The sequence below is a fragment of the Pungitius pungitius genome, chromosome 18 (assembly GCF_949316345.1).
Source record: "Pungitius pungitius chromosome 18, fPunPun2.1, whole genome shotgun sequence".
Lineage (NCBI taxonomy): Eukaryota > Metazoa > Chordata > Actinopteri > Perciformes > Gasterosteidae > Pungitius > Pungitius pungitius.
In genome coordinates this window covers 2,063,491-2,075,501 of record NC_084917.1, presented here as the reverse complement: position 1 = coordinate 2,075,501, position 12,011 = coordinate 2,063,491, and the positions used below count along the sequence as shown (strand labels likewise).

At 54.7% G+C, this 12,011-nt stretch overlaps 1 protein-coding gene across 10 annotated transcripts in view; it reads left to right on the top strand.

Moving 5' to 3' along the window:
• Window positions 1–8,429, top strand: part of mast4 (microtubule associated serine/threonine kinase family member 4) — a 44,910-nt gene extending 36,481 nt beyond the window's left edge. For 9 of the 10 annotated variants that reach the window (XM_062559032.1, XM_062559030.1, XM_062559033.1 and 6 more), the window contains 10 exons: window positions 145–267; window positions 679–788; window positions 1,369–1,490; window positions 1,635–1,849; window positions 1,957–2,148; window positions 2,472–2,698; window positions 2,872–2,994; window positions 3,082–3,218; window positions 3,299–3,483; window positions 3,584–8,429. In XM_062559032.1, the coding sequence (XP_062415016.1) occupies window positions 145–267; window positions 679–788; window positions 1,369–1,490; window positions 1,635–1,849; window positions 1,957–2,148; window positions 2,472–2,698; window positions 2,872–2,994; window positions 3,082–3,218; window positions 3,299–3,483; window positions 3,584–6,585 (4,436 nt within the window). In that variant the 3' untranslated portion in view covers window positions 6,586–8,429. The remainder of the gene's footprint in view (window positions 1–144; window positions 268–678; window positions 789–1,368; window positions 1,491–1,634; window positions 1,850–1,956; window positions 2,149–2,471; window positions 2,699–2,871; window positions 2,995–3,081; window positions 3,219–3,298; window positions 3,484–3,583) is intronic. The other variant, XM_037483976.2, reaches the window with a different exon arrangement.
• The last annotated feature ends 3,582 nt before the right edge of the window (window positions 8,430–12,011 follow it).

Sequence of the window (12,011 nt, the reverse complement as noted above, 5' to 3'; positions counted from 1 at the left end):
GGGGGGGGGGGGCGGAGCGTGTGTTCTCTAAGGAGACCGTTGCCGTCGTCGTCAGTCTCCACACAAAATCATTTTCCCGTCTTGTTTGTAGGAACGCTGTGTCCCAACTAGTTTTTTTTCGGTTTGCATTGGTTGGATCTGCAGGGGGAGCCGCCGAGGTGAAGCAGCATCAGTTCTTCTACAACCTGGACTGGAACAGCCTGCTGAGGCAGAAGGCCGAGTTCATTCCTCAGCTGGAGTCGGAGGATGACACCAGCTACTTCGACAGTGAGTTACTTCACCGTGACTTTGAGTCCACAAGGGCCACATAGTAGCGAGCCATCGCAGAGGCATCATCAGGTATGAAGCTACGGCTTGATTCAGCTAACAGCAGCACGCACACAAACATCTCATCGTAAGTCACCATCTTCTAGCAGGTTATCTTTTGTAGTTTTTGCAATAAAAACAAATGCTTTCCCCCCAAACATATTATTTGTTAATCATATTTGTTTGCAAATGTTAAAAAACCTGATTAGTACAAATACCTTAAAAAACATTCTATAGCTTTAAATGAATGGAGTGAAAAGGGATTGGGATCCATTTTCTTCTTCTTGAATCACCTTGTGACCCTTAAAATAAACGTGTAGTTAAAAAAAAAAAAAAACTCCAACTGAACCCTAAACCTCCCGTCATCCCCAGCTCGCTCGGAGCGGTACCACCACCTGGAGACGGAGGAAGAGGACACCAACGACGAAGACTTCAACGTGGAGCTGCGGCAGTTCTCCTCTTGTTCTCACAGATTCTCCAAGGTGCGTCTTTTCAGTTTCCTCCGCTTTGTCACACAAACGCCTCGTGGTTACCGCCTGAAGACGTTCCCTCGTCAGTCCTGCTCCCCCCCCCCCCTTTTTTTCTTTTTTTTCTCATGGGAGGGAAAGCATGAGCGTGGTGCTATTTCATATGGAAATGTGAGGCTAGAAAACACCCCCCCCCCCCGACAGCATTAAAACGTAGATGTCGGCTTTGCATATATTTTCCGCTTCTTTTTTTTTTTTGTGGAGCACAATGCAGTCGTACAAGCTGGGGGGGGGCAATTGTTGTGCTGCATTGCAGTGTGCTCCCCTCTCACATCACAACAAAGCATTACAGTGCCTCTCCAAAAGCTGCTGCACCTGAAGCCTGTGAGGCACAACGAGGTGTGCATCGACCCACATGAACAGCACCAAGGGTTCTGACCCTTCTGGTCAGCTCTCCACTGTAAATGTATAAAAGCTGATTTATTCACTGTCGAGACACTCGATCGATCGCTCTTTTGCGGCCCGTTGCAAGGGGTGTATTTTTTATTTAATTTTTTTACTAACGTGAAGCCGTTGCCTCTGTGTGGTCCGTCAGGTCTACAGCAGCCTGGATTTGTCCCGCGGGCTCCTGGAGGAGAAGGCGGAGACCGAGGGGAAGAAGAGCGAGAGCCCGCCGACGGTCGACTCCCTCAGCTGGACGCCGGACTTTGCTGAAATGTACGCCCTCAAACTCCGGTTCATCGAACCCTCCGAGCATTAAACACACAGTCAGCGCATCATCCACAGCAGATGACACGGAATCTAATCTGTGAACATCCACCCCAAGCCCTCTCTCACTCTCCGTCCCTCCTCCTCCTCCAGACCCTCGCTCTCCCACTCCACGGACACGGACGGAACCAATCGGGGGCCCCGGCCCGACCTGCTGCCAAAGTTCGCCATCTCGGCGGAGAGCGAAGGCGACGAGACGTCCGGCCTCGGGGACCCCAGCAAGACCTCCTTCTCCACGGGGGAGCTCCCGCAGGACGAGCCCGACGACACCACCCCCGGCAGCACGCACAGCGGGGCCACGCTCTCTGGTGGGGAAAACCACAGCGTACCCTTAAATAAATGTGGGGGTGGGGGTAGTGTTGTGTTTAAGGTATGTCTTTATTGCATTTCATTACTCACCTGTTCTGACAATCAGGGAGTTTCTCGGAACATCTGGACCAGTTGACGCCGAGGGGTGACGAGATGGAGAGCCCCGACGGCGCCGCCCTCGCCCCCGCCCCCGCCCCCGGCTCCCTGCGGCCCGACAGCGCGGCGCAGAGGAGCGGAGCCGTGGCCAGGGTCCCCAAATCCGCGTCGGCCGGCGCCCTGTCACTCATGATCCCCAGCGGTGAGGCAGAGAGCGCGCACACACACACACACACACACACACACACAGTGTTTACAGAGTCACAACGAGGGGCACAAATAAGGAGGTGAAAGCCCCGCTGTGTAGATCCGTGTGAAATTGGCCCAGCGCGACACCTGCTGTGAGTTCAGTGTGAACACAGTGTAAAAGCCGCTAATAAGGAGGCAGGCAGGGGCGGTGGGGGGAGGGTCTTCACTGCTGGGAGAGTGAAACATCGCATTAGTTTCACCCGCGGGGGGGGGGTCACTCTGCTCTTTAATGAACGAATGAATGAACTAATCTGCTGCTGCTGCTGTCGTTTGCAGACGTGTTGGGGGCGTCTCCGCTGGCCAGCCCCCTCTCCCCCTACTCCCTCTCCTCGGACCCTTCCTCCAGGGACTCCTCGCCGAGCCGCGACTCCTCGCTCTGCAACGCCGTCCCGCGGCAGCCCGTCGTCATCCACAGCTCGGGGAAGAAGTTCGGCTTCACGCTGAGGGCCATCCGGGTGTACTCCTGCGACGGCGACGTCTACACCGTCTACCACATGGTTTGGGTGAGAGATGCGTCACAAGTCTGCAGACTCGTGGGGGGGGGCGGTTTGGTTCGTTTGGACCCATCTTAAAGCTTCCAAAGGGACTCTGCTCCGGTCATCCCTGCAGCGGTTTGTGTCCGACTATGTCCGCACAGATGCTAATACAAAATGTCTCTTTCGTGTGCGTCAATCAGAATGTGGAGGACGGCGGGCCCGCCCATAAAGCAGGGCTTAAAGCCGGAGACCTGATTACTCACGTGAACGGAGAACCGGTGCACGGCCTGGTCCACACGGAGGTGGTGGAGCTCCTGCTCAAGGTAAGCGACGTTTAGCCCTCAAACCGCGGACGAATTCCACCACAAACAAATCCTCTGACCCTCCCCCGTGTTCCCTGGTGCTTTCAGAGCGGCAGCAAAGTGACCATCTCCACGACGCCGTTTGAAAACACTTCGATAAAAACGGGTCCGGCCAGAAGGAACAGCTACCGCAGCAAGATGGTGAGGTGTGCCAAAAAGCCCAAGAAGGAGAAGACACCCGAAAGGTACGACACTTTACCATTTGAATCAATGCAGGTGTCTTCTCTTCCATAAGGTCTGATTTTCCTTCTCCTTGGTCTTCCAGGCGTCGCTCCCTCTTCAGGCGCTTCGCCATGCAGCCGTCTCCCCTCCTGCACACCAGCCGCAGCTTCTCCTCCCTCAACCACTCTCTGTCATCTGGTGAGAGTCTCTCCGGCTCCCCCACCCACAGCCCCCCCCCTCGTTCCCCCACCGCCGCCTTCCGCCACGCACCAGAATTCACCCAGTCAGGTGGAGATTTCGTCTGAGCGATCCTGCTGTTTACACATGTTTCGTCCACATGCTTCTTCTTCTTCTTCTCTTTTTACTTTTTTTTTTTTTTTACTTTCAGGTGGCAACTCGTCCCAGAGCAGCTCCCCCAGCTCCAGCGCCCCGAACTCCCCGGCGGGCTCGGGCCACATTCGGCCCAGCACCCTCCACGGCCTCGGCCCCAAGCTGCCGGGTCAGCGGCTCCGGCAGGGGCGCCGCAAGTCCGCCGGCAGCATCCCCCTCTCTCCTCTGGCCCGCACGCCGTCGCCCACCCCCCAGCCGACGTCTCCTCCGCGCTCCCCCTCCCCCCTCCTCGGGGGCGCCCCCCACCCCGCCTCCAAGCCGGCCAAGATACACTCCCCGCCCACCATCGTGCGCCACATCGCGCGCCCCAAGAGCGCCGAGCCCCCCCGCTCGCCTCTCCTGAAGCGCGTCCAGTCCGAGGAGAAGCTGTCCCCATCGTACGCCGGCGAGAAGAAGCAGCTCCTGTGCCCCAGGAAACGCAGCCTGGAGGTGACCCAGGAGGAGGTGCAGGATGAGGAGCCGAGGCCCGGGGAGCGGGAGCACGGCGCCCTGCAGAGCGCCGAGGAGACGGCCGTCCACCGCGTCCGACCCGTCGAGCAGGGCTGCCTGAAGAGGCCCGCCGGCCGCAAGCCGGGCCCCCAGGAGTCCGCCGAGGAGCTCGACCGGGAGGCGCTGAAGTCCAAGATGGTTGCCAAGCGCCAGGACTGGTCGGAGAGGAGAGAGTCGCTCCAGAAGCAAGGCGCCCTGCGCGAGGCCGAGCCGGCGTGTGGCGACGACAGGGAGGACGGCTTCCTCCTCCTACGTGGCCCGAGCAAAACCCACGGCGGCCCGGACCCCGGCCCCCCGGAGGGCAGGGCGGCGAGCGCGACCCTCAAAGACGTGCTGTACAAGAAGCTCGGCGCCCGGGCGCCCGAGGGCGAGCCGTGCGGCGGCTGCTGCGAGGGCGACGCGGCGCTCCGGTCGGCCCTCTGCAGAGCGGCCAAGGACAACGTGAAGCCCGACAGGCTGGACTTCAAAGCCCCCGGCGTGGAGTTCACCAGGAAGAGGCTGTCCTTCGAGGAGCGAGAGGACTGCGCCTGCCGGCTCTCGCCCGGCATGCACGAGAACCTGCACTTTGGCTCCACCAGGTCCAAGAGCCTCCAGCTGGACGCGGCTCACGAGCACGTGAAGGCGGCGCTCGCCAGCGTGCAGTCCAGCCCCGAGGGTCTGTCCCCCAAGCTCTTCTCCGGCAGGGGGGAGAGCGCCGTGGAGAAACTGCAGCTCATCTCCTCCGCCGAGCCCCCGCTGCGGAAGACGTCGTCCGAGTACAAGCTCGAAGGACGCCACGTGTCCTCTCTCAAGCCCCTGGAGGGCACGCTGGATATCGGGCTGCTCTCGGGGCCCCGGGTTTCTAAAACGGAAACCTGCTTATCCAAAATGGCGGAAAGTACGAGCGTCGGCTTTTCCTCGGGTCCTCCGATTTGGCTCCAGAACCCTGTTGAGAAACAAATAACGATCCCTCAGGTGAGAACTGCGGACAAGCTGAAGAGCCCCGAAGCGGTTCCTTCTCCGAATGGCGTCGTGGCCTCCAAGGATCCATCAAACAAACTTAAAAGCAGCACCACGGGCGATGAAGCACGAGACGGACACGCCGGCGCGCCGCAGCCTCCAACCAGCGGAGCGGAGGCGTCGAGCTTCGCCGCCAAACCGTCCGTGAAGTGCGGCTCCTCGCCGGCCCACGACCACAGGGGCCCCCGGCACGCCGCCCACTTCTCCTCCTGCGGGCAGACGCCGTCCATACGGGAGGTCAGCAACGAGGATCAGGAGGAGGAGGCGGAGCCGGCGGAGGGCGCCCTGGCTTCGGCGAAGCCGGACGCGAAAACCCGGGAGGCTCCGGCCGCGGCGCCCACGGGCGGACCTCGCAGCGAGGGGAACGCGCCTCCCAACGCGCGGGGCAGCTCCTCGCCCGCCGCCGCCGCCGTTCCCGAGAGCGCCCCCTCACCGCAGAAACCGCCTGGTTCTGTGGAGGAAGGGAACACCAGGGAGAAACCCGTCGGGTCGGCCGTGAAGGCGCTCGCCGCCGGAGGCCGGAAGCAGGAGGTCAACGCGGAGCAGCAGAGAGAAGCTTCTGGAGCAAACATGGTGGCCTCTTTGAATGTTGTGACCCTGACGACAGACACAAAGAATGTCGCCGCTGTGAAAATCCCTCCAGCCGAACGAAACGAACGCCGCCCCGCTCATGTAGAAGAAGCCATCGGCGCGAAGGAAAGCGCCGCGAAACACAAGTGCCCCCCCCCGGCCGCCGCCAAGGAGAGTGTAAGTGTACTGGCCAAAAGTAAGTGCAGGACTGACCCGCAGCCCGCGGCCCCCCCCCCCGCCGCCGCCACGAAGACTCACACAAAACCCCCAGAAGGGAAATGTCCTCCCGGCCCCCCAGCCAAGGGCGGTCCCAAGCAGAGGGATCCGCCCAGAGAACCCCACGTTCAGACGACCCCCGACCCCAGCCAGACGGAGGCCCCGCCGCCACCCGAGCGCCAGGCCTCCGCTCGGCCGACGCCTCCCCCGAGAGAAGCCCCGCCCAGAGCCTCGCCGCCGCCGGCTCACGACTGGAAGGCCAGACCGCCCCCCGCCAAGACCGCCCCTCCCTCGTCGGCTGGGAAGACCTCGCCAGCTGGCAGACAAGGCCTCGATCCCAAACACAAGGACCCCCTCCACCACGGGCCGAGACCAAAAGAGGCGGCGGCCGACGCCCCCCCCCCGCCCGACCCGCCGAGGAGAGAGCCGCCGAGCGGCGAGGGCCGGGCCTCCGGCGCCGCGTTCAGGGCGGCCAAGGAGGGCCCCAGGGCCAAACCGGACGCTCGCGGTGGGGGGGCGCCGCCGCCGCCGCCCCCCCCACCGGACAAACAGGTGGCGTCCTCCGGCAAGAGGGAGCCGGAGAGGAAGAAAAAAGAGGTCGCTCAAGAGGTCGCGTCGGCGCAGAAAAACACAAAGAGAGACGCGACCAGAGCCGGCGGCGCCGAGCGGGACGCCGGCAGGAAGCAGCAAAAGGAGTCGCCGCGTAGTTCCTGCCATAAAAAGTAGAGGGGGGAGGGGCCAGAAGGAGGAGGGGGGGGCAGGGCAGCGGCTATGTGTTGTTAGAGAAGGTTTTGTGGAAGCAGCATCAACATCATCATCATCATCATCACCAACATCATCATCATCATCAACCGGGCAAGCTGTGTGTGTGTGTGTGTGTGTGTGTGTGTGTGTGTGTGTGTGTGTGTGTGTGTGTGTGTGTGTGTGTGTGTGTGTGTGTGTGTGTGTGTGTGTGTGTGTGTGTGTGTGTGTGTGTGTGTGTGTGTGTGTGTGTGTGTGTGTGTGTGTGTGTGTGTGTGTGTGTGTGTGTGTGTGTAGGAAGTCGTTTGCTGATCATTTCTGGTGTTTTACTTTTCACGTCAGTTTGGTTTTTGTTCCTGCTTTGTGCAATCAGCGTGGGGGGTGGAGGGGGGGCGGGGTTGGCTAGGCTCCGCCTCTCGGCTGAACAGTCCGTGCCATATTAGTGATTTCCGATGACTTGGAACACTCGAGGGACCTGCAGTGGTTCCGTAGGATTCTCACCGAGGGGAGAAAAACACGCCCGACTTTTCCCCTCAAACTACAAATGTGGGAATCCTAAATCAGTGAAGGGGCCTTAGAATTATGGGAAATAAAAATTAAAAAAAACTTGCTGTTCTTGGCAAGCCGTGGTGTTTATTTACATTCCTCTGACATGTGTACATATATTTTTGGGGAATTTTTATGCAATATGGTGTAAATATGAGAGCACTGTGGGGCTTACATGATTGTCATTTGTACTAAATGTATAGATCAATATTATGAGCTGCTGAAGTCAGCTCCCAGGATGCATCTCACCAGGCCTCTTCTCTGTGACTCAACATTTGGCGTTGGGGAGGTTGGGGGGGGGGGGGCAGATGGGCTGTTTCTGAAAATGTAGCATTAATTAACGAAACTGAGGGCCTTCAGCATCTCGCAGGAATGTCTGTGTGTAAAATATGAACCACGTGTCAGATGTTACTGCAGAGGGGGCCTCAAAAGATTTCCACGTGGGGGGGGTTGGGGTCTTTGTTGTGTGTTTTTGGTGTTTCAGAGGAATCAAAGCTTCACAGGCGTAGTTCACACTCAATGTTAAACACTTGGTACTAATGTAGGCTGTCGTGTATCCGCGTTCACTTTCTGCAACACACACACACACACACACACTCTCTGAATGAATAAGAAACCCTAAAGGAGGAGACACTAAGTGTGTGATGCAGTTTTGGCTCTGTTGTGACGGAATATAAAGTTTATCTTTTGAGATTTTAGAATCTGATGTTTACTCAGATATTGTTGATGCGTAGAACAAAAGCACCTTAATGTTTGGCCCGACGTTTCGGGAGGGCGAGAAGAAGGAAGTGGAACTGGAATGATTCATGAATTCAGATTTAAACAAGTTTCGTTAGAACAAACTTTTCTTCTTTTTTTCCTCCGGTGACGACTGACATTTAAAATCTGCAAAGCACATTCAGTGTCTGTTTACGAAGCATCGTGGATGTATATTTTGTATATCGTTGATTTGCCAAATCTGTGTTGTGTGTCAGAGATGGTGTTTATGGTGTTGGATAAGAACACGTGTTCGTGCTGTGATCGATGTCCTTTCACACGTTCTTCTCTCTCTGCTCGTCTTTTCGATTCCCCTTTTTTTTTTTTTTTCTTCCTCCGTGCAAAACTAGTATTTAGATGAACTCTTACGATGGTTTGTCTTTTAGAACATGTGCAATAAAAGTGTTTTGAGTTTTGTATTTCGCCCAAGGAAAGCTCTGTGGGTGTCATAGATGTTGTATATTAAAACAGATATTTATACTTCTAATGTTGCGTCATACTGAAAATAAAATGGAATTATAAGCTGATTTTTTCAGTCCTCTTTTGATGGATTCCATCAATGAAATTGAATCAATGAATTCCTGCGCATAGATCAATGATGTTGTGAATAGTAACTCCCCAAAGAAAAGTACCCAAATTCATCCAATCCAGTGTCCGATGGAACGTCTTTTAATATTCATATTAGGTCACGTGAATTCCTATTTTGCCTGTAGTGAGCGCTAAAATGATTACATAATCATGAATGTAGTGTGCAGCGTTGCACCAGCAGGGGGCGCCGTCGGTGCTCAAACGCGTCCTCGGCGAAGCAACAAATCCTCCAGAAGATCACAACGTTTGATAAAAAAAGGCTTCTGGATGTTCCGTGTCTCCGTTCCTTTTTAATAAGACATTCACGATGCATCACAGGGGCCTCTTTTGATTTGAACTTAACGTGATGTTTAGTTCAAATCAAAGAATAGATTAGATGCATAAGTCCCTGTTGTTGAATAACCGTCATTTCCAACGGGATTAGGGCGTTAATGACGCAGGAGGATCAGTGTCCGCCGGGCTGATTACGAAGCACAAATATTGAACGAAGGGCTCAAGGGGAGAGAAAATCCTCTTAGTGTTTGGGAATGGAGCGCGAGGAGAAGGTCTCTGAGGGCCCAGAGAGAAGAGTCGCATTGAACCTTCTGATTCCATGAAATGAATAAACAAAACAAATCGTGTGACGGGCAGCGATAATGAAACGTCATCTTTGGTCCATCTGGCTGCTTCCGGCGGAGTGGAGGGCGGCCTGCTGGTCATCCAATTTAGAAAGACCGATCAATACCAACGATGTCACCATCAACCGGGCAGGCGTGTGCGTGCATGCATGCGTGTGCGTGCGTGCACGCTGCGCGTTGCTCAGTGTAGGAGGGAACAGCCAGGGAGGAACCCAACAAAGAGTTTGTGTGTTTTGGCTTAACGTGCTAATATTTGCCAATGAGCACAGAACATAATGTGCAGCCGAGGCTGATGGGAGTGCGGTTACATTTTTCGGATATTTGGCTCATGGACAGATTAGAATTTTGACCTGGTGGTGGATGAAGTTAATGCAGTTCAGCCTCTGGGGAGCAAGAATGTCGGCACAGAATATCATGGCAGTCAAATGTTGAACTATTACAGCTGGGACAGCAAAGGACAAAAGGTCACGCCATCGCCAAAGTTAATAGGACTCATCCTCTGGGTTCCATGAAAATGTTTAAAAAAAAAAAAAATTGTTTCATCAAAAAAAATGCATGGGTAAAAAAACATCAAAAAATATTAGGTATAAAGTTTTTTGAAAAAAGTCAAAAGATATGGGAAAAAAAGTTGAAAGTTAAATGTTTTCTGAAAAAAAAAATTAAGTTGAAGAATGTCATGGGAAAGAAATACGTATACCCATATATTTACATATTTGTCCACCTATGTATATATTAGGTCGAAAATGAGTTGGAAAACAAAGTCAAAGTATGTTTCATGGGGGGAAAAAACCTGTATACGAAGTAAAAAAAGAATTGAAAAGAAATTCAAAATATCAACGTCTAGGTGGCGCTAGAGGAACAGCTCGGGATCGTCCTCTGAACACCATGAATGTATGCAACAAAGTGGCTTTCAGAGAAAACGCTCCATCGGTCATTAAAACATCCCCAACGACGCTGTAGAGGTGTTTCATTGTGTAAGTTACTATTTCGACTACGTGGGAAAAGAAGGAAATCAACATGAGTCTGAGACTCTAATATTTGTGGTTTAGAATTAAAGTTAAAAGACCATTTTGACATGTTGGTGGCACGGTAACAGAAAAAGGATCAAAGGAGTTGAGACTTATCCCCTCTCTACTGTGAAAGGGTCGGCCAAATTTCCGAAATCTGAGATCTGGTATTTAATCCCGGAGCAGAGAGGGGGGGGGGATCAACAATGTGGACCGCGTGTTCTGTCGCTGTGGCACAATCCCTCAAAAAAAAAAAAAAAAAAAAAACTCCAACCTCCCCCGCTTCCTCGAGGACTTTGTGGTCATTTAGTAAAGAATCTCCCGAAGGGGCGGAGAGGCGTGGAAACGAAGCGCCACCCGAGCCGCTCGCTTCCACCCGGGCCTCCGCTGGCTCTCGCCGCTGGAATTCGCTCGAGTACATTCTGTGACTTTTGGGAGGGGGGGCAACGCGTCCAGCCCCAGCTCTCCCCACATCTCATGTTGCAACTAATGGCTGCGGCCCTCTGTGCGGGCGGGGGAGGGGGGGGGGGGGGGGGGGGGGGGGCTCTTCGTGTGTAGGCCAGGGTTCAACCCTGTTGTGTTAAAACTCACTCACTCTGAGCTCTCTCGCTTCTGCTTTTCTCGCTTCGGGCGCGGCGGAGCGGCCCGAGTGACGTGACGCAACCTGAACACCAGGGAAAGTGTGTGTGTGTGTGTGTGTGTGTGTGTGCGTCTTGTGTGGGTGTGAAACCCAAATATATCATGAAACAAAAGGTCCCGGCTCTCCTTGCGTGGCAGAATGAACCGGCGCCGGCGGCCTGTGTCGCCCCCCCCCCCCCCCCGGTGAAATGAGAGGATGAGGGTGGATGGCCGCATGGTGGTGTGCGGTTCATGTTGTGCTTCGACCCAGCGGTTTATTTCTGTCACTCATTCGTTGGGACGTGAACTCTGACTCTTGCGCAACGCGGCGCCCGATAAAGAACGCCCCCCCCCCCCCCCGTTTAAACCTGCGGAGGAGAGACACGCGGACATCGTTGTTGACTCCTCTTTGCAAACACTCTTCATCATCGGGAGGAGGATGAGGAGGAGAAGACCCCCCCCCCCCCACCCCCACCTACTCCCCCCTCCTGGTCAAACGCAGGGCAAAGGTCCGGCCTCAGCAGAGTGACCTGACCCCGGTGTGGCTCCACAGCGGCATTAACGTGTCTCTGAGAGGTGCTTAATCCCCCGGGATTACCACAGATCCGGCTCGGATTCTCCAGCTCGGGGAAACTGGGGACTGGAGCCCGAACCCACCTGGGGGAGGGGGGGAGGGGTAACGTATCCTCGGTGTTACTCTCATCGATGCCGATCTTTAGTATTTGTAAAGTACAGTTTACTTACTCTGCAGTGAAGAAACGTCTATTTAAAGTCTGGCTTCTCTTCAATAGAACCATTCGGTCCAAAAACTGATTTCTCTTTTGCTACTTTGATTCCATTGAAATGCTTCTTGACTTCTTCTTGTAGTTTTATCATTGTTAGTACTTCAGTTCTTTCGCTGCGGCCTGTGTAATAGAAACCACGCGGTCTGAGCCGGAATGTTCAGAACTTTATTAATTACTGAAATGATTTTATTCTGCAAGTGCAACATGTAAACAAACCCCTTAGTAGGTAGTTTGGAAACGCCCTGCTCAAACAGTGACCTGAATTAGACTCTGAACCCCCCCCAGCCAGCGTTGGACTGTAGGTACATAAGAGGACACGAAGAGGACGTCAGGAGGACACTACTTCTGAACTGATTCCTTCGCGACCTGTGAAGGGACAGAAAGATTATTTATCTCAGCCACCTTCATAACTTAAGTAAAGAAAAAAAACGGATCGTAATTCCATGCTTTAAACCTCCTCTTGGACCTGCTGTTTGAAGCGGGGGGGGGGGGGA